Source organism: Eumetopias jubatus, unplaced genomic scaffold (genome assembly GCF_037043125.1).
Source record: "Eumetopias jubatus isolate StellerSeaLion01/CBP00866 unplaced genomic scaffold, mEumJub1_p1.0 scaffold_9, whole genome shotgun sequence".
NCBI lineage: Eukaryota > Metazoa > Chordata > Mammalia > Carnivora > Otariidae > Eumetopias > Eumetopias jubatus.
In genome coordinates, this window is record NW_028274815.1 from 27410041 (window position 1) to 27431385 (window position 21345).

Sequence of the window (21345 nt, forward strand, 5' to 3'; positions counted from 1 at the left end):
GACAGCAGGAGATTGTCAGATGGCCAAGATACAGATGCTGAGTCAAGCGAATGAAACCCATCAAGTCCTTTCGTGTAGCTAGCACCCACTTTCACTCCAGCATTCCTCACTTCAAAATGGTCCCCTCTGTACTTACAAACTCAGCGTTTCATCATCTTTGTGTGAATTTCTCAGCAAGGACATTGTAGACGTTTTTGGCTGAGCAATTCTTTGTCAAGGGGAACTACCTACACTTTTTGGAATGCTGAGCTCCCTAGTATCTACTCTCAGGGTTCTCTAGTCCTTGTGACAACCCAGAATGTCCCGTAGACAAGCACACACCCTTCCCCCTTTGAGAATCACCGACTGATCTCCCTGACTACCAAAAGGGAAGCAATCTTACTGACCTACAACTTTCCCTATTTGCATTTTAGAAGAGAATGTTTTTGTATTAAGATGACCAATAAATATATGAAAAATTAGTGCAAATTAAAACCACAATGAAAGAACACTGCAATCCCACCGGAATGGCTACAGTGAAAAAGACTGACAGTAATTTGGTGAGGATGCAGAACACTTGGATGGAAATTGGCATAACCACTTTGGACAACTGTGTGATTATTTATTAAAGCAATCATGAGTCTTCTCTAGTGAGTCAGAAATTCTACTCCTAGATACATACAGGAGAGTAATGAGTACCTTGGCCTACCAAAAGATGTCTATATTAAGAATATTCACAGAAGCATTTTTACTGATAGCCAAACATTGGGACTAACCCAAATGTCAATCAGCAGTTGCATGGATAAATTAATTTTGATATCCTCACACAATAAAATATAACAACAGTGAAATAATGAATCGCTGCATGCAACAGGCCTAATAATGACTAAAAGTCAGACAAAAGAACATCTGCAATAGGATTCCCTTTATATGAAGTAGAAGAACAGGGCAGACTAATGGATGATAGTAGTTAACCTGTGGGGACAGAGATGTTGATGGGAAAGGGCGGTAAAGGAGCCCTCTGAGGCAATGGAAACTTTCCAAATCACAGTCTGGATGGTGGTTACTCCGTTATGTACGTGTGCACACGTGGATATACGTATACAAAAGTATGTGTAAAAGTTCATGTAGCTGTATATTTAAGATTGATACATATAAATTAGGAAGGAACTTGGAAATTTAATCTGTAATTTATGGTATTTTGGAGACTAGGTTAAAAAATAAATTGAGTCAAAGGAAATAGGAGTTTTTCTGGAAGCCGAGAAAGTGATGTAGAAAGCTGCATGCTTCTAGGGCCAAAATTAGGGGAGGTGGTGTTGCTCCTTAGTGCTGGTGGCACAAGCTGATAAAGGTATGGGTAGTAGGAAATGCACGATTCCCCTCCTTCTTGAATTTTTCTATTCCTGTCTATAGCCATAGTGGTTTTTGTTTTGAAGTCTTAATTCCTGTCCTGCACTCCCATGGCGTCATGGTTGAAGCAGTGGGCAATGTTGAGGAGAGTCAAAGGAGGGGCTCTTGGCATAGGACACAAGCGAGTGTTTGTACATCAGATATTTATGCATTGGAGGAGGAAACCGTCATCTTGACCTGGCAGCCGGAAGCCAGGCTGATACCCCACTTCATAGAAAACTCCAGTCGAGGGAAAATTTTGCATCCCAAGAGGTAAACATGGGACATAACGGGGTGCAACCAATGAGCAGGAGTACAGACCACTGAGAGAGGAAGTCTCATAAATCACAGGCAAGTGGGGACATGAGGGAAAACAGAAGAGTGCAGATCTTGCCCAACCTTTTTGACCACAATTGGCTGGTTACCCACATTTGAGGTTTAAGTTGGGACATATGATAAGGGCTTTACTTGTACCGTGTAGCCCCAACTGGACTTGGCATTCTTCCTGGTCCTTCATGGTGGTTTTCTTAAGGAGAATGAGTGATAGGGGAGTATTTTTCAATTACATGCTGTGGATAAGTGTGTATTACAGCACCATGTACATTCTGATAAAGAATAAGGTGATCGGGGGCGCCTGGGTGGCTCAGTTGGTTAAGCGACTGCCTTCGGCTCAGGTCATGATCCTGGAGTCCGGGGATCGAGTCCCGCATTGGGCTCCCTGCTCAGCAGGGAGTCTGCTTCTCCTTCAGACCCTCCCCCCTCTCATGCTCTCTCTCTCTATTTCATTCTCTCTCAAATAAATAAAATCTTTAAAAAAATAAGATGATCAGGTCGGGGACCATATGCTGTGCCAGGTGTAATCTAGCAGTGCCAGTTTTCAGCTCGATCCAAGTTAGAAAGCGGTAGAATTTATTGAACAAATATATGTGTTAATTTGTTATTTGGATGTCATTGAAAACGTTTTATTACTGAAATTAAAAACTGCATGTGTTCGATAAAATAGGTCCACTATAGAAATCAATGGCTACTTAGAATATGAAAAATAAGCAAATAATGATTTATTGAGGGCTGTATTTTCCTTATTATGTGACAATTTTGCTAGCAATATTTTGCTCCCAATTGTGTCCAGTTTTAATTTAGAAAATTAATTTTAAAGTCATTAATAAAAGTTTTATTTGAACTGATGATTGAAGCAAGCAAACATTATTGGAAACAGAAATGCTAATAACCATGTCTATTAACTGTTAAGCTTCATAAGCCACCCTGAATAAAAATAGAAATGACTATTAATTTTTCTCTTTTAACTTGTCCTCTTCTGTTTTTCATTTTTAATCACTTACCTTTACAGAAGACTCTCTAATCTTTTTTTAAAGCACACATTTTTATCTCTCCTCTTCCAGATCGTTTTGATTTTCCTTTGGATCAGTGTCATAGCCCATTCGGGCTGCCGTAATAGACTACCACTGACTGGGTAGCTCATAAACCACAGATACTTATTGCTCACAGTTCTGAAGGTTGGGAAGTCCAAGGTCAAGGTGCCGGCATGGTCGCCTCCTGGTGAGGGCTCTCTTCTGGTTGCAGACATTTCTGTTGTGTCCTCAGATGTTACAAGGGACTAGGGATCTTCCTCATGGCTTAAGGACCTCCCGTAGGCCCCCCTACTAATATCATTATGTTTGGGGGTTATGATTTCAATGCCTAAATTTTGGGGGGGACACAAACATTCAGACCATAGCAATCATCCTGTGTGGGTACCTCAAGTCTCTATTTCTAGCCACGTTGCCTCTTTAGTTTATTCCTGAATCTGCCACTGCTGTTGGATTTTATACTTGGGTATCCTTATGTGACCTTCAAGTGTAAAACTAGTCTTTTCATTTGCCTCTTTTTTTCCTCAGAACTTTCCACAAAAATAACAATGTCTTTTCCTCTTTTCCCAGATTAGATGTCTCCCAGGCATCTTCGACTCCTTTCTATTCCTTTCCAGTGTTACGCTGGCGAGTCAAACACTGTGCATTTGGCCCATTGTTCTTTTCAAAAGAAAAATTCCTTCCTGATCATTCTCACCATCCCAACCTGGCTTATCCCGTCTCATACTTGCATTACTCCTTCAGTCATCAACTTTTGGTCTCTTCTCACCAAGGAGGGCCATGTGTTGTCCAGATGAATTTCGCCGGAGCCTTCCTTTGGTTCTATCCTCCTCGTGCTCAGAAACATTTAGGATAGCTCCCTGTTCTCAGTAAAAGTGAATCCAAACCTAGCCTGGCTTAACCGGGCCTTTTTCCAACAGTTTACCCTCCTGAAACTACTTTTCCAGCCAACAGTTTGACTCAGGGTTTCCTAATCCCCCCTTCCCTCCTGCAGTCTCTGTGCCCACGCTCTGGGGTCACTCCTCTAGGTCCCCCCGCTTCCTCCCCATCCATCCATCCATCCATCCATCCATCTATCCATCCAGCCAGCCAGCCAGCCACCCACCTTCTCCCTGACCTCGATGCCTGATGAAGTCTTAACCCCTCCTCAAGGCTCTAGTCTCCCCTACCTTCCGCTAACTCCACCAGCTCTTACTTGTCTACACGGGCAGTTTCATAATTTGACTTCTTCAAGTTGATGACCTTTCTTCTAATTGTGATAAGTTCAACTGCTTTTCACTTCTTTAATTTGTAGGTAGTTATATGTCCAGCTAGATTGCTCATGTCTTCAGGGTGAGAGTCTCTGCCTTACCTATACGATCTCTAAAACCTAATACCCACTAACGTAAGTACTGTGAGGACTGGAATCTTGTCAGTTTGGTTCACTAGTAAATTTCTAGTGTCTAGTGTCTAGAGCAGAACCAGGTACATTGTAGGTACATAATAAATAGCTGTTATATAAATTGTAGATGTTCAGTGAATGTTTGATTTGATTTTAGGTCACTTGTACCTGCTGCATTAAAAGCTAACATCTCTTATTTACTGTCACTAAGAGATTATTGTAGTGAAAAAGAAAGTGAATGCTTTTTACAGCCAGAATCTGTTCAACTGAGCTTGACTACTTCTAAAAGGATTTGTTTTCCTGCAGATATTAATGAATGCCAGCTACAGGGCGTGTGCCCTAATGGTGAGTGTTTGAATACCATGGGCAGCTATAGATGTACCTGCAAAATGGGATTTGGGCCGGATCCCACCTTTTCAAGTTGTGTTCGTAAGTAATGATCACTTTTTATTCCTATTTTGGATTGTTCTTTTTTATTTGAAGAGGGGGTATCCAAAAGAAGATAAATACTCAGAAGTCAACTGAATATTGTAAATATGTGGGAAAATCTCATTGAAAGGACAGCTGGAAGGAGGCAGACCTACTAAGATCTCTGTTTTGGATCTTTCTCCAAAATAAATTTTTATTGCAACCAGAAAAATGTAACAGCTATAACTCAAGGTAGGGAAGAAGCACACTGAGAAAATAAACTCTGATGAAGAGTTATTTAAAATTTTCATAACTGAAAGATGACAACAGTTTTTTCCTTTGTGAGCATTTTAAGCATTATTTAGGCCGGGTTAAACTTTGTCCCAGCTTCTGCCTTTAATTAGTCCAAATTCTGAGTCACTGGTGTCTGATTTAATGAGGTTTCACTGTACTTGCTTAGTTGGTAGAGTCTGGGAAATAGTTATAAAGGCCCTGCATTTCAGATTTTCTATTCAGTTCTAATTTCTAAGATTCTCTCTGTTGTCCTCAAAAACCACTAAAATGTGTCTCCAGAGTTAGACTGTTCTGCCATCTTAGAGATGTTGTCTCTAAGTTTTTCTCTTGTACCTGGTAAGGGTAAAAATCCTTCACTAAACCATATGTTCTAATATTAATACAGAAAATATAGTGTCTCCAAAGAAACTCTCTAGCCACAAAACCTAATCCAGTATAATCACTACAGATCACTCGACGACCAGAGATGGATGCATTTAGATAGAAAGTTCTCACCTGCAGATTTTTTTTTAAGGTTACCTTACTTTTTAAAGAACTTGTGTTCATTATTACAAAGCAGGTAAACACTGAAGGTTTTTAAAAGCCATATACCATTAAAGCTTAAACATTGTAAATTAATGTATGGCAGAAAACTGTTAGGATAATTTTAAAGAGCAATTCTGTATTTCTGTCCTGATAGGTTTTTGTTTTTATTGCCTATTTTTTAATGTGGCTTTGATATACTGGCCTCCATTTTTAAACTTGGTATTTGGTTAAGACATGTTCTTGATAGCTATTACGTTAATTGTGCAACTCCCCCTGAGATACATGGACACAATGAAGTATGGGCAAATGTAGTAAAATAAAAATGACAGTCTCATTCATTACTTTTAAAATTCTAAGAGTTCAGAGAGTCTTCTGGAAAATTGTTACTAATTACTACTATTTTCTTTTAAAACCTGTCAAATGCAGATTAGGAAATTTTGCACGTAAGTTCTTTTTTCCATGTTCTTTCACAGACAATTCTGATCATGAAGCAGACAGACACCTAATTATAGGGCTTTTTTGGTGGGTGGTAAAATTAGACTATAAAATGATGTTTGCATACAAGGTATATTTGAAAACTAATGCAAGGATTTGGAAATTTCGGATCAAAAATCACATTGTTGATAAAATCCAGATAATTTAGGGATTGTTTCTGGCTGATTAGAATTACATGTGTAAATATTTTAAATAGTTTCATAATTTTAAGCATAAAAGATTTTACAGAGTTTGGATGTAGAATTTGCTTTAAATGTTTGGGGTTTTTTTTTTCTTCTTAATTTGACTTGTAGTCTGGTTAAAATTACCACATTGAAGACTGCAGATTAGGTAAAGTTGGAGAGCTGATCGCAAAGTGTTTTATTGAACTTTGACTAGATCTGATGTCTAGAGTTAAGGGCAGACACCCAGGTTTTAATAAGATTGTAGAAATCTGCCAATGAGATTTTTGAAACACTTAGACATTTCCTTAGCATTTATTTTCCCTGTTGTTGCCCAAATAATATTGAACTCGTTAAACAACCATTCATTCTTATTTGAAAAATAATTCAATTTTATGGTTCAGCTACAGCAGCTGAAATGATAAAGCACTAAGAGAGGTTTGTTGCTAGTTAAATGTTCCAGTTTAGAGTTTGAGTTAAAACCTGGGATCTTTACCAGCGTTGAGTGGCAGATTTAATTCTCTGTCCTCTGAATTTACCACATGTAACATCCCAGGTATGTGGAGTTCCTTCAGGATTTGTGACTTGGTTCAGTCCTGCCTGATTTGTTTGTGAACTGTATTTTGAAGAAATCAATGCAGGGCTCGGGGTGGGGGGTGGGGGACCAAGGCAGAAGTCTGAAAATAGTTGAGAAGAATCAGGAAAGAAGGTGATGTTTACAGAGTAAGGGAAAAAATATTGGCAAGATGGTGGTATCCTTAATAGTCATGGGGAAATAGCAGAAGGAGACTGGAGGTCACACATACTCCTGCACGCATGCACACACATAGACACATGTGCCCAGACACACAAAGGCCCTGAGAGGAGTTGTTACTTAACGTTTGTAGTATCTTTTTGAGAGCTGTCAGCCACGGATAGAGCGTGTAAGCAAATGGAAGAGACTGACCACATTTGCTCAGGCAGCATGAATTGAGGGCATAGCCAGGCCATAAAAGGTGTGGCTGACTCTGAACGCAAAGAAAGGCACTTGGCAATGGCCAAGGAGCAATGGGAAGCTCTCCCTATTCTCAGATGCACTGAAGTGAACACCCTCAGAATTCCTTGACTCTGGCCAAAGGTTGCAACCATTTCTCTTTCTCTCCTTGCCTGTTCTCTGTCCCTGACTTAACACAGCTCAAAGAACGAAGGCCGGAGGGCTCTGTCCTCTGCTACCCCAGACCTCTCTGTCTGTACCTTCAGATGTCACCGCAGCATCTTCAGACCGCCTCCTCCCTCTCCATGGGGAAAAGGGAAATTTTAGGATTTGTCAGAGCAAATCCAAGAAAAGGATAATAACGTTTTGTAGCTGGAATAGGGAAACTCTCTTTCTGAGCTGCAATTTTCTTGGGAATTCGGGAGCTCCAGGATGAGAGCTGCAGTGGGTGTGTCCATAGGTTTGGTAGAAAAATGCCCAGATGAAAAATCTCTGGGCCTGACTGTTTGCTGTTTGACTGCATTTTTTTGCCCCATGGCCTGGGTGCTAATTTAAAACTAGAGGGTTGGAGAGATGTGCTCAGCAACCTGGAAATCATGAGATGAAGAACACATTCCTTCTAAAAGTCAGTCATATTGATGCCCATCATATCTTTCTATTACCCTAACATCTTAATGATATATGTATTATTCTCATTTTATGCATTAGGTAACTGAAGCTTGGGGAGCTTACACAACTTCTTAAGATCATACAGCTAGTAAAGTGACTCTTGAGATTTAAAGATTTATTTATTTTTGAGAGAGAGAAAGAGAGTGAGTGCACAAGCATGAGAGGGAGGAGGGAGAGGGAGAGAGAATCTCAAGCAGACTCCATGCTAAGCATGAAGCAGGACGTGGGGCTCCATCTCAATGACCCTGATATCAGGACCTGAGCCAAAACCAAGAGTTGGAAACTTAACTGACTGCACAGCCAGGCACCCCAGGGACTCTTGAGATTTAATACTGGGTTTTGTGCCTCTAAGTTTTGGGTCCTAGATCAGGGGTTGGCAAGATACAGCTCACGGACCAAATCTGTTCCACTGTCTGTTTTTGTAAATAAAGTTTTATTGGAACACAGCCATGTCTGTTCATTTACATATTGTCTAGTGTTGCTTTAGTGCCATGATGGCAGAGTTGGGAAGTTGCCGCAGAGACCGTAGGGCTCACAAGGTCTAAAATATCTCTTTATTATTTTGCCTTTTACAGAAAGAGTTTGTTTACTCTTGGGCTGTATCAACACTGTCCAATAGGACATTGTGTGATGATGGGAATGTTCTGTATCTGTGCTGTCTGAGGTAGCAGGTGCTAGTCCCATGTGGGCAGCGTGACTGACGAACTGAGTTTTAAATTGTATTTCATTGAAGTTTTATTGAAGTAGCAACACGTGGCTAGGTGTTAATGTATCGGACAGCATAGTTCTAGATCCTTGTTTGACACAGCTGATGGGGTAAATGACTGCTAGGCTTCCTCCTTTCCCCCTTTCCTTCCTGACGTAGTGGTTCTGTGCATGTGACACCATTTTCCAGGCAGGCAGGCTGGGAGCTCCTCTGCCACTTTTGACTCTGTCCTCTCCTTGTCTCCAAGAAAGTCATTAATCTTTGTAATCTGTCTTACACCTTCTCTTGTCTTTCTGCCTCCTCTGCGGCCATCCCAGCTTTGGTCTCTCACTACCCTCACTTAGCCGTCTTGTAGCATCGTGGCTTGGGGGCTAGACAGACACGTCTCTACAAAGTGTTTGCCCCCACCTAACAGTAACAGCCAAAACCAGGGCAGCAACGTCAGCATCTTTGTTGTGCATTTCATAAGTGCCAGGCACTAAGCACTTGGTATGCATTACCAGATAAAATACTTCCAAGACATCCATGAGGTTTATGTTGCCGTTCTATTTTAGAATAAAGAAATGGAGGCTTGGAGGGGTTAATAAGGATCTTGCCAAAAGTCACACAGCCTTTAAGTGGTAAAGCCCACATTTGAAGCTGGATCTTAGTCCACAAGCTGAGCTTTGAATCAGGAAGAAGAAACTAGTCTGAATTGATGGGAGCGAGTCCTTTATTTAAGGAGAGCTGTTGTTTAAGTCTTACTCGCCACACGATAGAATAGGTGGTGTAACTCTGCACTGGCTCTAGAATCATGGTTTCTTTTATTTTAGTTCTCCCAGAATTTAGTAGCCCGTTTCCCGAAAAGGGTGCCTGTGGCTCTTCTTTCAGCAAATTCATCTCTCAGACTCCTCATCAGCACTTTACCTGCCTCCCAACACTCTTCCCACAGGGGTTTTAAGCTTAAAGAGATGAAACTCTGATGTGGAATTCATCCAAGAGCTGAATGAGGATATTGGGGGTGTTGGTGCAGGGGGGCATTTAAAACAGGCTAGCTATATGCCCTCTCTTTAGGTCTTCTATATTTTTTTAGCTTCCTCTAAGTGCCAGATTAATTTATATCTGCTTTTAATGACACTTGTCATTCGTGTGTGGAAGATGTCTTTGGGAAAGTATGATCAGAATTTATGGTATAGCCCTATAATTAAGTTGCTTGATACGCTACTGGGGAACCCAAATAAGAGAACCATAGCATCTTTCCTTCATACTGTCCTTTGTAAGTGGGGCATCATAGCATTGGCTGTGTAGTGATGATTCAGGACGAAGGTACGGAGCTATATGTTTATTACCTTTGGGGATTTCTCTATCTCTAGCTAAGAAAAATGATTTATGTTCCTGACTGACTGATGGTGGCATTTCCAATAGGTTTTACACTCTTGAAAGGTGTTTCCATCTATAGAGAGTACCTGAATCTTCCCACCTTAATCTTAGCAATGCATCTTGCAAAAATATAATCTGCCAAAACCAGTTTCAGTGTGTCTACATATGGGAACCTCAGCACTCCATCCCATACCAATTTCCACTTAATCTTTAGAAATCTTTTGTCAATACTGATTTCTTTTAGCGTAGCACAAAACCTTATGACTCAAGAGAATATATGATCGTGTGTGCCATATTTTAAAATAATAAATGATGTAGTGTATAATGAATTACCCCTCATGACTAGCCTTCCGATCTGTGGCTAAAGATACTCAACTTCATAATTCAGAGCATATTGTTTCTGGATTTACATGTCATGTTGACTGGAATGTGAAAAATGTGAGAGATAAGTGGAATTGCCATGTGAGAGATTGGAAATGATAGAAGAATGACAGGTAATGTAGGTGTTAAAACAGGAGTGGCTTAAAAAGGCATACCCTGTTAGAAATCTGAGGCATAAATGAACACTTTTTCCTCCACATAGTTGTAGATCAAAGAAAATTTGAATCGTGGGAGCACCAGTAAAACTGAGGTATGTAGGCTAGACCTTTTCAATGGCTTCCTTCTTGGTTGTCTTCCATCTTTGAAGGAGTGTATTTTTTTTTTTATTAGTTTCTTGTTCTTATATGTAGTTGGGGTGAGGCATGTCTGGTTAGAACATGGTCTGATACACCCATGCTCCCTGACAATTGACTTGGTGACTGTAAGCCAGTGATTCTCTTAGTCCCCTAAAGACCCCCATTTGAAATGCTTTGGAAACTGTCTGATGGGAAGACAAAAGTCTATAGATGATTTGTTTAGAAAGAATTAGCTCACTGGACTTCTATCTTTATTCCCCAGATGATAAAATACCCAAAATTGTGTGTGTGTGTGTGTGTGTGTGTGTGTGTGTGTGTGTGGGTAGTTCACAAGATCTCAACAACAATCAACTCACTTTAATTAACAAGCAATTTCTTAAAATTCACACATGTGCACGTAGTAATCCCTTAAAACACTGAATTGCCGATGTGGAGTTTTGGTTTAATTTTTGGGACAGGCATGGTAGGAGGTTTCTTCAAAGTATAGTCCTTGGATGGGGGGGGCACTTTGAGTGTAAAAAGGATGGTGCCTAATATGGTATCCCTCGCCTGGGTGTGCGGGCAAGGTGGCTACAAAGAAGTGAGGGTGGAGAATTAAGTGGAAGGGAGTCAATGTCACCACTATCCAGTGTCATGGATTTGAGGAAACCGTCTGCTCTGCTCTGAATGGCCCTTGTTCCGGGGATCTAGAACCGATATTAGAGCAGTTAGTGGTATAATTAAGCCCTGCCATGTGTAAATGGGATCCTGTGAGATGGCCTGACATTGTTTCTATGGAAATATGTGTTGTAAGTTCCAAATAATTTGGAGAGAAATTTTTTTTTAGTAGAATCCCTCCTGAGCTGATTATACTAGAACTACGTATATGTTCTTAAGATTCCAGAAAGTAAGTGGGAGAAGGGAGAGGAAAAGACTCAAACTTCTCCCTCTGAGCACTTTTTTAGTAGCCCTGGACAAAACTGGCCTTATTAGGCATACTAACTGCATCAGCTCTGAGGCTTCAGGAAGGTCTCCCCTGCTCCCCTCAATGCCCAGTTTCCATGCTCCTATTCACCAGTAATAACTGTTTTTTAATATCTTCACTTTGTTCAAATTCTGCCACTAAGCAGCGATGAAGTTGTGTACAAACACCCATTGAGACGATGGAGATATATACTTGTAATTAAAGAGTGGCTGACATGTATTTTGTGTCTACTCTGTACCAGAGGTTTATGAGCATATGCTATTTCTAATCAGCACATTGAGCCTATTATTTATAGGAGGGGGGAGGTTGAAGCTCACCCAGTGTATTAAGGTTCTTTCCAAAGAAACAGAACCAGTAGGGAGCTGTGTGTGTGGATGCTCGTGTGTGTAGAGAGGGAGGTTTTAAGGGAATTGACTCACATGATTGCAGAGGTTGGCAAGTCCAGGATCCGCACAGTAGGCTGTATCCTGGAGACAAAGGGAAGAATTAGTGTTACAGCGTGGGTCTGAAGGCAGTCTGCTGGCAAAATTCCCTCTTCTCCGGAAGAGTTCAGTCTTTTTCCTCTTAAGGCCTTTCTGCTATTAGGATGAGGCCCACCCACACTCTGGAGATCATCTGTTTTACTCAGAGTCTACCAATATAAATGTTAATCTCATGTAAAACATACCTTCCGAGCAACTTTCAGACCTGTGTTTGACCAAATACCTACTTGCTGTGGCCTAGCCAAGCTGAAAGATCCAGTCAACCGTCACAGCCCCAGTGACTTCTATAGGTTGTCTTACTGGCAAGTGGTAGACGTCCCATGAGTATCCAGATCTATCTGGCTCTATAAACCTTTGCTCTTTTCACTGTGTTGTAGTACCTTAATTTGATCAGACTGTTTCTTAGAGCATCTAACTAAGATGTCAGTCCTTTGAGAATGATTGAAAATTGAGATCTGAGCAGGAAGGGAAGGTGATTTTGGAAGCAGCAGGAGCTAGAGGAATTGGTTAAGGGAAAGGCAAATTGGAAAAACCTCATCTGGACAGTGATACAGTGGAGAAGAACTTTGGTTGGGAGGGAAGAAGGGACAAAAGGGGGGACCCTCAAGCTTGGTCTGTTCAGCACTTTACTTGGCCTAGAACTGGCTCACCTCTACATTAGAAAATGAACTTCTCAAATGCAGGACTGTATCTTATCCTCATAACTGCCTTGTGTGCTCAGTAGAGTGTCTAGCTGTTGGATTAGTGAGGTCTTATCTGCTAAACTTAGAATAGAAGCATCAGGAATAGGAGTTAGGTCTTGCATGATTATGGGCTGGTGTGTTGTTGCATGTTTTCTAAGGGACTGAACGCACCGTTGCCTTCTCTGGTGTGCCATCTTGTGTAACCTGGCAGGTCAGAAGCTGCTCCCTGCCTCCCATCCGCTGTTGACTGGCCTACAGTGAGACCCTGCAAGCTCTCACAGTCCTTAAGAAGGGCAGCAGCTGGCTTTCAGCATCAACTATGTTGAGTTCCCGATGTTCACAGTGCCTGGTTGCTCACCAAACTCTTCCCTAGAACTACCTGTGTTATGGCTAAATACAAGAAAATAAATGGCGTAGTGATTTTGATAATAGGTACCTAGGTTTTGTTGGGCAGTTGATTTTGCTTGAAATGGTTTCTTTTTACATCATGCACACGTACCTGATCTAATGCTTGCTAGAATGGAAGAAGGGACCAGATAGGGACGGGGACGCTTGGGGCCCTGATTCTAAAACCTAAAACATATTTGGTAAACGACTCTAAATCAGGAAAGGCAATGCCCTGAATCTACACAAATTTATTCTGAAGTATGGTGTCTAATCCAGACTTAAAGGTTCGTTTTACTATGCCAAGAAAAGTCGATGTAGTCTTTTGTTGTTTCTTCGGTGACATCAGGCCTTATCTCTCTGCTTCAGCGGATACCCCTGTGCTCTCTGAAGAGAAAGGGCCCTGTTACCGTCTTGTCAGTTCCGGAAGGCAGTGTATGCACCCTCTGTCTGTTCACCTCACCAAGCAGCTCTGCTGTTGTAGTGTGGGCAAGGCCTGGGGCCCACACTGTGAGAAATGTCCCCTTCCGGGCACAGGTAAGACATGACCAGCTGCACGCTCATATTCCTTGCCAGCCACACAAGGACACAGGAGGACTTTGGCAGTTTGTGTTCTTTTTGGTTTCCATCTTTTAATCGATGTGTAAATAATACAGTGTATTTTTTACTAGTTTTGTACAAACCATGACCATAGAAGGTTGAATCAGTAGAAGAGATATTTTCCTGTTTCTGTGTAACATGAGACTTCCTCTTGAATGTTAAGAAAAGCCATTACTTTGTGGGACCCTAAGTCTGGTGTTTAAAAGTGTGAAGAGACCAGATGGGCCATGTGCTCTCCTAACGACTGGCCGTGTGTCACATGCATGGCCACGATCCCCTGTGCGGGTTGACTCACTCACTCACTGGTTGAACATGTGCTCGTCACTTTCTCCACTTGGAAATGGAGGGAATTATCTTCATGATTGAATTTGTGCTGTGAAGATTAATAACGCAAGGGCAGATCCTGCCAGTGCACTGAGGAACTTCCAAGTCAGAATATTAATGGAAGTTGATTATTCCTTATGCTTTAGTTTGGTACATATTTGCCTAATGCCCTGAAAGGGTAAATATATTTCTCTCAGTGCCTTACTCCGACCAAGGAGTCCTCAACTTCTCAAGCAGGATCAAGCAGAATTAAGTGGAAGAGAAAGAAACACACCCTGCAAATACCAGGCATGGCATTATCAAAGGAGGAGTGGTCCCTATTTCACAGGCATGTGATGGCCATAAAAAAGTCTCATCAGGTGCTTATTTGATTAAGATGCTTCCCACCTAGAGAAGTGCATCAACTCTCACAGGACTACTGAATGTCTCAAAGCTGTAGCTTACACAGCAGCAGACATGGTTTAAGTATAAATTTAAATCTCATAATCCACCTTTGTTGGTGGTTAGGATCAGAAAGAATTGGTAAGGCGGAGGATAGTATAATGCTGATGGTATTTTAGTAGACTGTATAAATTTAGACACCTTCAAAAGGGCCTAGTATCCCCCTGTGGGATCTGAACTACTAGTGATTAAAAGGTAATAATCCATGAAATAAATGACCTTCATAATTTATAGACCCATTTCTCTTCAAGTTCAATTTTAATAGCTTTGTAACTCTTACATGAAACATAAATCAAGATGGTGAATATAACACAGGGCGACTCCTCCATAACATCCAGTAACTAAATTTGGAAAATAACATTAAAGACAAACTTTTTGTACTTACCCAGTTTTTGGTTATATGGTGATTTTCACAACATTTACTCATTAATACTGCAAATATTTGATCGGAAAACATGTTTTCTTCTGGAAACATCTGTTCTTTCAAGTAAGAATTGTATTTCATAGTTAAATTTAAGAATGAGGTTCCACCATTTAATGTGTGATCCTTAGAAAAACAATGTTTTAGCGTGCTTCAAGGAGAATTTTAGAGTTTCCTTTTTATTGAGAACTAATTTTAGGTCCAGAACATTCAATAGGAGATCTCTTGTTGAGTAGAAGTGAGAAATGACTTATTTTACTTTCAATTTGAAAAGTAGAAATAAAAAAGTTGACCATAAGCTCCTTAGTGTCTGCCTTTGGTAACTTGCCTCCAATAGCAACACCAAAGGGATTAGGTAGATTTTCCTTCTCAGGCCACACACTGCCTTACCACCCCTGTCTTCTCCTTTACTTATTCCTGGAGATGATGCAGTGGAGGTTAGCAAGTCCTATGGGCCCAGTCTACATTTTTTTTTTTTTTAACAGGCAAGACCACTTTCCTGGCAAGGGTAGCAGTCTCGGGGCACCGAACATCTCCTTGTCCTCTGGATAGTTAAGCCAGCTGGTCAAGATCAGGCTGTTGCCTACTCATCCCTTTTTTTGAAAATAACTCCATTCTGACTTGGCATGTCCTGTTGTTCTTGACTTTTATCCATCATCCCTTTAGTATGTCTTACTTTGCTGGATTTCTTCTCACTATCCTGAGACTTTCTCTTCAAAAACACTCCCCTTTTCAGTCCTTCTTCACCAGCCTCACCATATCAGCTGATATGCTCCATTCTGGCTGAGTCCTTTGGATTCTTCAACTGGAAACAAATTATGAACATTTCAGCCTCTCATTTCCCTGACTAGTGATTGATTTTTCTCTTTTAACCTTCTTGCTAGTCATCTAGCTTAGAGAGATGTTATTGAGTTCCTTGTTAATAACTAATGCAATTATACCAAAGCAGGAGGAAAAGAAGAAAGCCTGGTTTTTGCTGATCTTATACACATACCCTATGAAATATATATAATATATATAGTATCTTCTGTACATGAAAACCTCCTAATACATTACATATATTTCATATATGTGATATATAATATGATAGAGAAAATTAAATATAGAAAATGTATATATGATATCTCCTAATTGGTTGCTGATATATATAATATAAATATATGCTCTCTATATGCTATAAATATAATATTGATAAGGAATTAACAGATGGAGAAATGTTGAGTAAAAGAAAGGGTTGGGTTTTTTCTGTAAATATGTAAGTTTAACAGAAATTCAAGCATTATGCGTCTGTTTTTGAAATTTTTAAATGTAACTATATTAATGGTGATTTATTAAGAAATACTCATCATGATATTTTCCTCTGTATAAGTTTGCACTTTTAGATTTTTAAAAGGAATATTTTCCCATCCCAAATCTAGCTGCTTTTAAGGAAATCTGTCCTGGTGGAATGGGTTATACGGTTTCTGGCGTTCATAGACGCAGGCCAATCCATCACCATGTAGGTAAAGGACCTGTATTTGTCAAGCCAAAGAACACTCAACCTGTTGCTAAAAGTACTCATCCTCCACCTCTCCCAGCCAAGGAAGAGCCAGTGGAGGCCCTGACCTTCTCCCAGGAACACGGGCCAGGAGTGGCGGAGCCAGAAGGTGAGAGTGAAAATAGATCGAGGAGGTCTTGTGTGTCTTGGTTTCCCTGTCAATACCCTTCTAGAATAGGGTTTTTAACCTCAGCACTATTGATACTTCAGAATAATTCTTAGTGAGGGGCTTCTCTGTACGTGGTAGGATGTTCAGCCCCCTCCTTGGCCTCGAACTTTTAGTTGCCAGTAGCACCGCCCCCCCTTCCAGGTGTTACAACCAGAAGGGTGTCCAGCCCCGCCAAATGTCCCTGTAGGGTAAAATGACCTCTGGTTGAGAACCACCTCTGTAGAGTAATAGGTTTGTAGCAGCTAACGCTATTCCACGGTGATCTCAGGACATGCTGGGGGCTACTTTTTCTTGGTGTTTATTCCTGATGGGTAATTCAGATCATTTAGGGAATAGTCTTAATTCATTTCTTTGTTTAGAGGGCCATTTAATAAATAGTTATGTACTTTACAAAGACGAATCCACAGACTTAAAGAAGTTAAAGCATTGACTGAGCTTCCATGAAATAGAGGGCAATGGACAGTCAGGGATGATGGCGCTCCAAGGAGGAGGACAGGAGAATCCATCAAAGGGATCTTGGAAGTCTCCTCGCACAGTCCTTTCATTGACTTTCTGAGAAGCCTGAGACCTAGAGAGGGAATACGGCTTGCCAAGTGTCATATGAAGAGTATGTAATGGGGCCAAGGAGCACATTTTTCCAAGAAAGCGAGTATGGCTTTATATTCTAGGAGCCTAGAGACAATTGACCTTGTCTCTAGATAAAAGCCAGCATCTCCAATTCCTTGAATATCTTTTTTATCCTAAAAATGTTTCCCCCAGATAGAAAGAATAAACATTTTTAGATTTGTACAGAATATATATTTTCTTTAATGAAGCCCCTGTTGGCTTCTCACAGTTTGTTGGGTCAGAATTTAAGGTGCCCATTTATGGATTTTGTGAGGAGAGAAGGTATCTAGGTTAGTGGAGAATCAGGAACTTGGCCAAGCTGCCTTCTAGAGAGGTCTTTTTCCAGGGCTTTGAATCTTTCTGTGTTCTGGCCTGTTTTATTTCACTGTCTCACTTGTGGCCCTTCTTGTTAGGCAGAGCAGGGAGGACCTCCCCTAGAATTGACAGTATTGACCGGTTTGCTCCTCTGCACGGGGTATCATGGCCAGATGTTTGCAACTACTCCTGCTCTGCACAGGCAGGAGGAAATGGGCTCTGGTCCAGCTTCTGCCTCAAGACTTCTTTGGTGGGTTACGCAGGGCCGACCGTTAGTTGACTGTTCCAACCACAAGAATATAGCAGCAGTGATAAGCTATCTGGTGTCCTGATTGCTTTTGGAAGTTAGACATCTACCGACAGTGAACACTGATGTTTATGGGGATGATGACTAATGAGAAAAACCCCAGTAATTGTTAATCATAAGCTTGAGGACTAATACTAAGGACTGATTAATGAGAAGCAAGTCTTTCTAAATCCAAAGGCATAACCACTCCCACCGCTTCACAATAATGTCATGACTGTGTAATATGTAATCTGTTCAACATATTGATGCTAATCTCTAATTAGATTTTATTGGCCTATGAGTTCTTTCTCTCTAATTTAGTTAGTTTATCATACGATGCTCACAGGGCTTCAATACATACTAGGAGTACAGTACCCGGTTTTAGATCTCTTATTGAAATAAGTGGCTTTCTTTTTTAACATTAACATCAAGTATTATATATTATGATAAGGATAAGTATGTGGCCAATTAATGAAAATGCTTTTTTGATGTGGGAAGTTCCATAAAATTGAGATTAGACATAAAGTAATGTACCAGGAAGTATTGTTTCCTTTAACCTTTTCAGTTAATGAGGGAGTTGGAAACAATTTTATCACATCTACCTGAACTTTTGTAGCCAAGGAATGATACAGCATGGAGAGTTTGTCTTTTGGTCATGTGTAAAATTCCCCAAAATGGTAGATGACAATAATTCTGCATTTGATTTTGTTTCATTTTTAATCCTTTTGGAGTGGCAGTGGACTTCTCTCGTTTTTTTACAAATTTATCATGTGGTGAATTGACTTCAATTGTACTAACGTCTTCCTTTCTTTTCTGGTTTTAGTGGCAACTGTACCCCCTGAGAAGGTAATTCATTCATTATTTGCAGGTCTTTGTCTTTTTACTGTCACAATGATTTCCTTTTAGAATACATATGGATTTTTTTAGACTTAAATACAGTAACATGCCTATTATTCATTATTTGGTTTGAGGAAATAAAGCATTCATTCAAGAAATATTGATTGAGCCCCTGCTACATAACTGGCACTATCCTGAGTTAAGAAAACAATCGAGAACAAATCAGACAAAACTCCTTGTTCTCATGGAACTTAAATTCTAGTGAGAGAAAAAGGTGGCACTGAAGGAATCAGAGGCTTACACAGAATTCAAGTCAGTTCGTGGCCTGGACTGTGGACGGAAGGAAAGGTTCCGGTGTGTACATGCATTTGTAAATTCTTAGGGTGCATATATACTGAGTGAAGTTCTTCTTAAGTAATAGCTAAAATTTTTTTTAAATTTTTTATTGTTATGTTAATCACCATACATTACATCATTAGTTTTTGATGTAGTGTTCCAGTAACAGCTAAAATTTAACATGCGTGTTTGATTACATTAAAAGAAGAACAGAGCTTACTCTTGGAAGTTACATTTCAATACTAGAATATTGGTTCTTAGAAATTTCAGAGAAGTATTTAGTCAGCCTATTGGTTTTTTGGCATAAAATGGGACCATGAATTGTGAGATTTATTCATAGGAAATATAGAAATTTGCTGGATCTAAGTCCTGTTTATGTAATATTGTTCCCCATCTGAATCTTGCTTTGATTCTTTAATAACATGAAAATTAGATCGTTATTAAATCTTCATACATTTATATATCGCTCAGTAGACAAGAATGACAAGTGTTAGAATTTAAATGGCACAAACACATATAAATTACTATAAATAGTTTTAAAATTTTTTAGCTTATGCATATAGGATAGAATAACTTCAGAGTTCTAACCTAAGTGCTAAAAGAATCCAGACAACAAAGAAGTAGGATTTTAGAGTGACAGCACCCAACAAAGAAGAGCATTGTTAAATTGACCCCAAAAGAAGTACAACACATATGCATATTTTATACGCACATTTACAGCTCCTGGATTGTGTTTCTAAAGGTCAGTAGTGTGCAGTAGTTTGCAATTTTGTTGATTTTGAATTCAGTTCTGGTTGATATGGGGAAGGAATCATTCAAGGCATGAACAGACCAGCCAGCTCCCTGATAACCTCATCTTATTTATTTATTTATTTATTTTTAAAGATTTTATTTATTTATTTGACAGAGAGAGACACAGCGAGAGCAGGAACACAAGCAGGGGGAGTGGGAGAGGGAGAAGCAGGTCTCCTGCTGAGCAGGGAGCCTGATGTAGGACTCGATCCCAGGACCCTGGGATCATGACCTGAGCCGAAGGTAGATGCTTAACGACTGAGCCACCCAGGCGCCCAACCTCATCTTATTTAATAATCTCTGTTTTCTTCACTGTTGAGGATGGAGTTTATGGTAACTCTCACTAAGGATCTGAAAGAGGGCCTGAACATTTTCTTCTATACTTACATTGTAAATTTTTTGGAGACGAGGCAGTGGGAAAAATGCAGTCATAGTCTTTGCGGTCTTGACTCCTCACAGAGGTCTCATGATACTAAAAATGGATGAAGAGAAAGCGGGGTAGCCCGTGGGTGGGAAATTATATGTGCAAAGGTGCGATGGAGGAGACAGCAAGAGGTCAGTTAGGGGAGCAGGAGAGGCTTGGTTGGAAGGAGAACTTGGGGCTGCTTTGGAAGGCTTGGAATCCAAATGGCAGTTGTAATCAGTGGCGAGATACCGTGCTCCTCTCTCTCGACTCTACTTGTCAAGTGGAGAAGTAGCATTGATGAGGAAGTCTGCTGTCCCGTGCTGATGGGGGAAATTCTTTCTGTAAGTTTCAGGAATCCATAAACATCTGATGATGGTCTGCTTCTTGCTGGCATTGACCATGGGCTGCAGGGAATGGGCTGCAATTGAGAGACTGATTGAGGTCACCTTTAATAGGTAATGGAAGATTAGTCTGTATTCTTTTTATTTTATTTTTTATTTATTTATTTGAGAGAGAGAGAGCGCAAGAGGGGGTAGGGTCAGAGGGAGGAGCAGACTCCCTGCTGAGCAGGGAGCCTGGTGCAGGACTCGATCCCAGGACTCCGGGATCATGACCTGAGCCAAAGACAGTCGCTTAACCAACTGAGACACCCAGGCGCCCGATTAGTCCGTATTCTTAAGGGAAAATGTGGGAAAAAGTAATAAATGCTCAGTCCTTCTAGAAGATGAATCACGGCAGGATTAACTGATACAGGGAGACAGAGGGAGCTTAAGAAACCAATTAGATAATTATAATAAACAGGACGAGAAAGAGAGTCCAGACCAGGACAGTGGGGGCTATGGGTACGGAAAGGTCAACAAACATCAAGAGCAGTGCAGATGGGCAGAGCTTGGAATGAAGAATGAAAGAGCAAGGACCACAAGGTGACTTGAAACCTGGCCAGTTTAATCCCTGTGGCCTTGACAGAAATGCAGACCTTGGAATGAGAACCTGCAGGGCTTTGGAGGGGATGGATTTGAGGTGCTGGTGGAAGATCTAAATGGAGTCACACTGTAAATACTCACGCCTACGAATTTGGGTTTTTGATGAGATACTCAGAGAGGTTATCTATTTTATAAAAAGCAGAAAAGGAGATAATTGAAGTTAGGACAACGATGAAGAGGGAAACAGACCTGGGGAGTGAGCTTTCGGGAAGATGGCAGTGGTGTGCTGGGCAGCCATGACCAAGTAACCTGATGAACACTTCTAAGGATATGGTGGCACGGGCACGCTGGCCCCACTGTGTGTGTCTGCTGGCCTCACAGTTCAGTCTGCAGGAGCCCTGAGCAGCTGTAACTAGAAGCTGAGCCACAGGTGCCGCAAGCCTGTTTCTTCACCTC

General features: G+C 40.7%; 1 protein-coding gene across 4 annotated transcripts in view; it reads left to right on the forward strand.

Annotated features, from left to right (window-relative positions):
• The window catches only part of LTBP1 (latent transforming growth factor beta binding protein 1), a 387949-nt gene that overhangs the window by 242236 nt on the left and 124368 nt on the right, over positions 1-21345 (forward strand). For 2 of the 4 annotated variants that reach the window (XM_028117233.2, XM_028117230.2), the window contains 4 exons: positions 4423-4545; positions 13266-13433; positions 16101-16328; positions 18419-18441. In XM_028117233.2, the coding sequence (XP_027973034.2) occupies positions 4423-4545; positions 13266-13433; positions 16101-16328; positions 18419-18441 (542 nt within the window). The remainder of the gene's footprint in view (positions 1-4422; positions 4546-13265; positions 13434-16100; positions 16329-18418; positions 18442-21345) is intronic. The other 2 variants (XM_028117231.2, XM_028117232.2) reach the window with 1 other exon arrangement.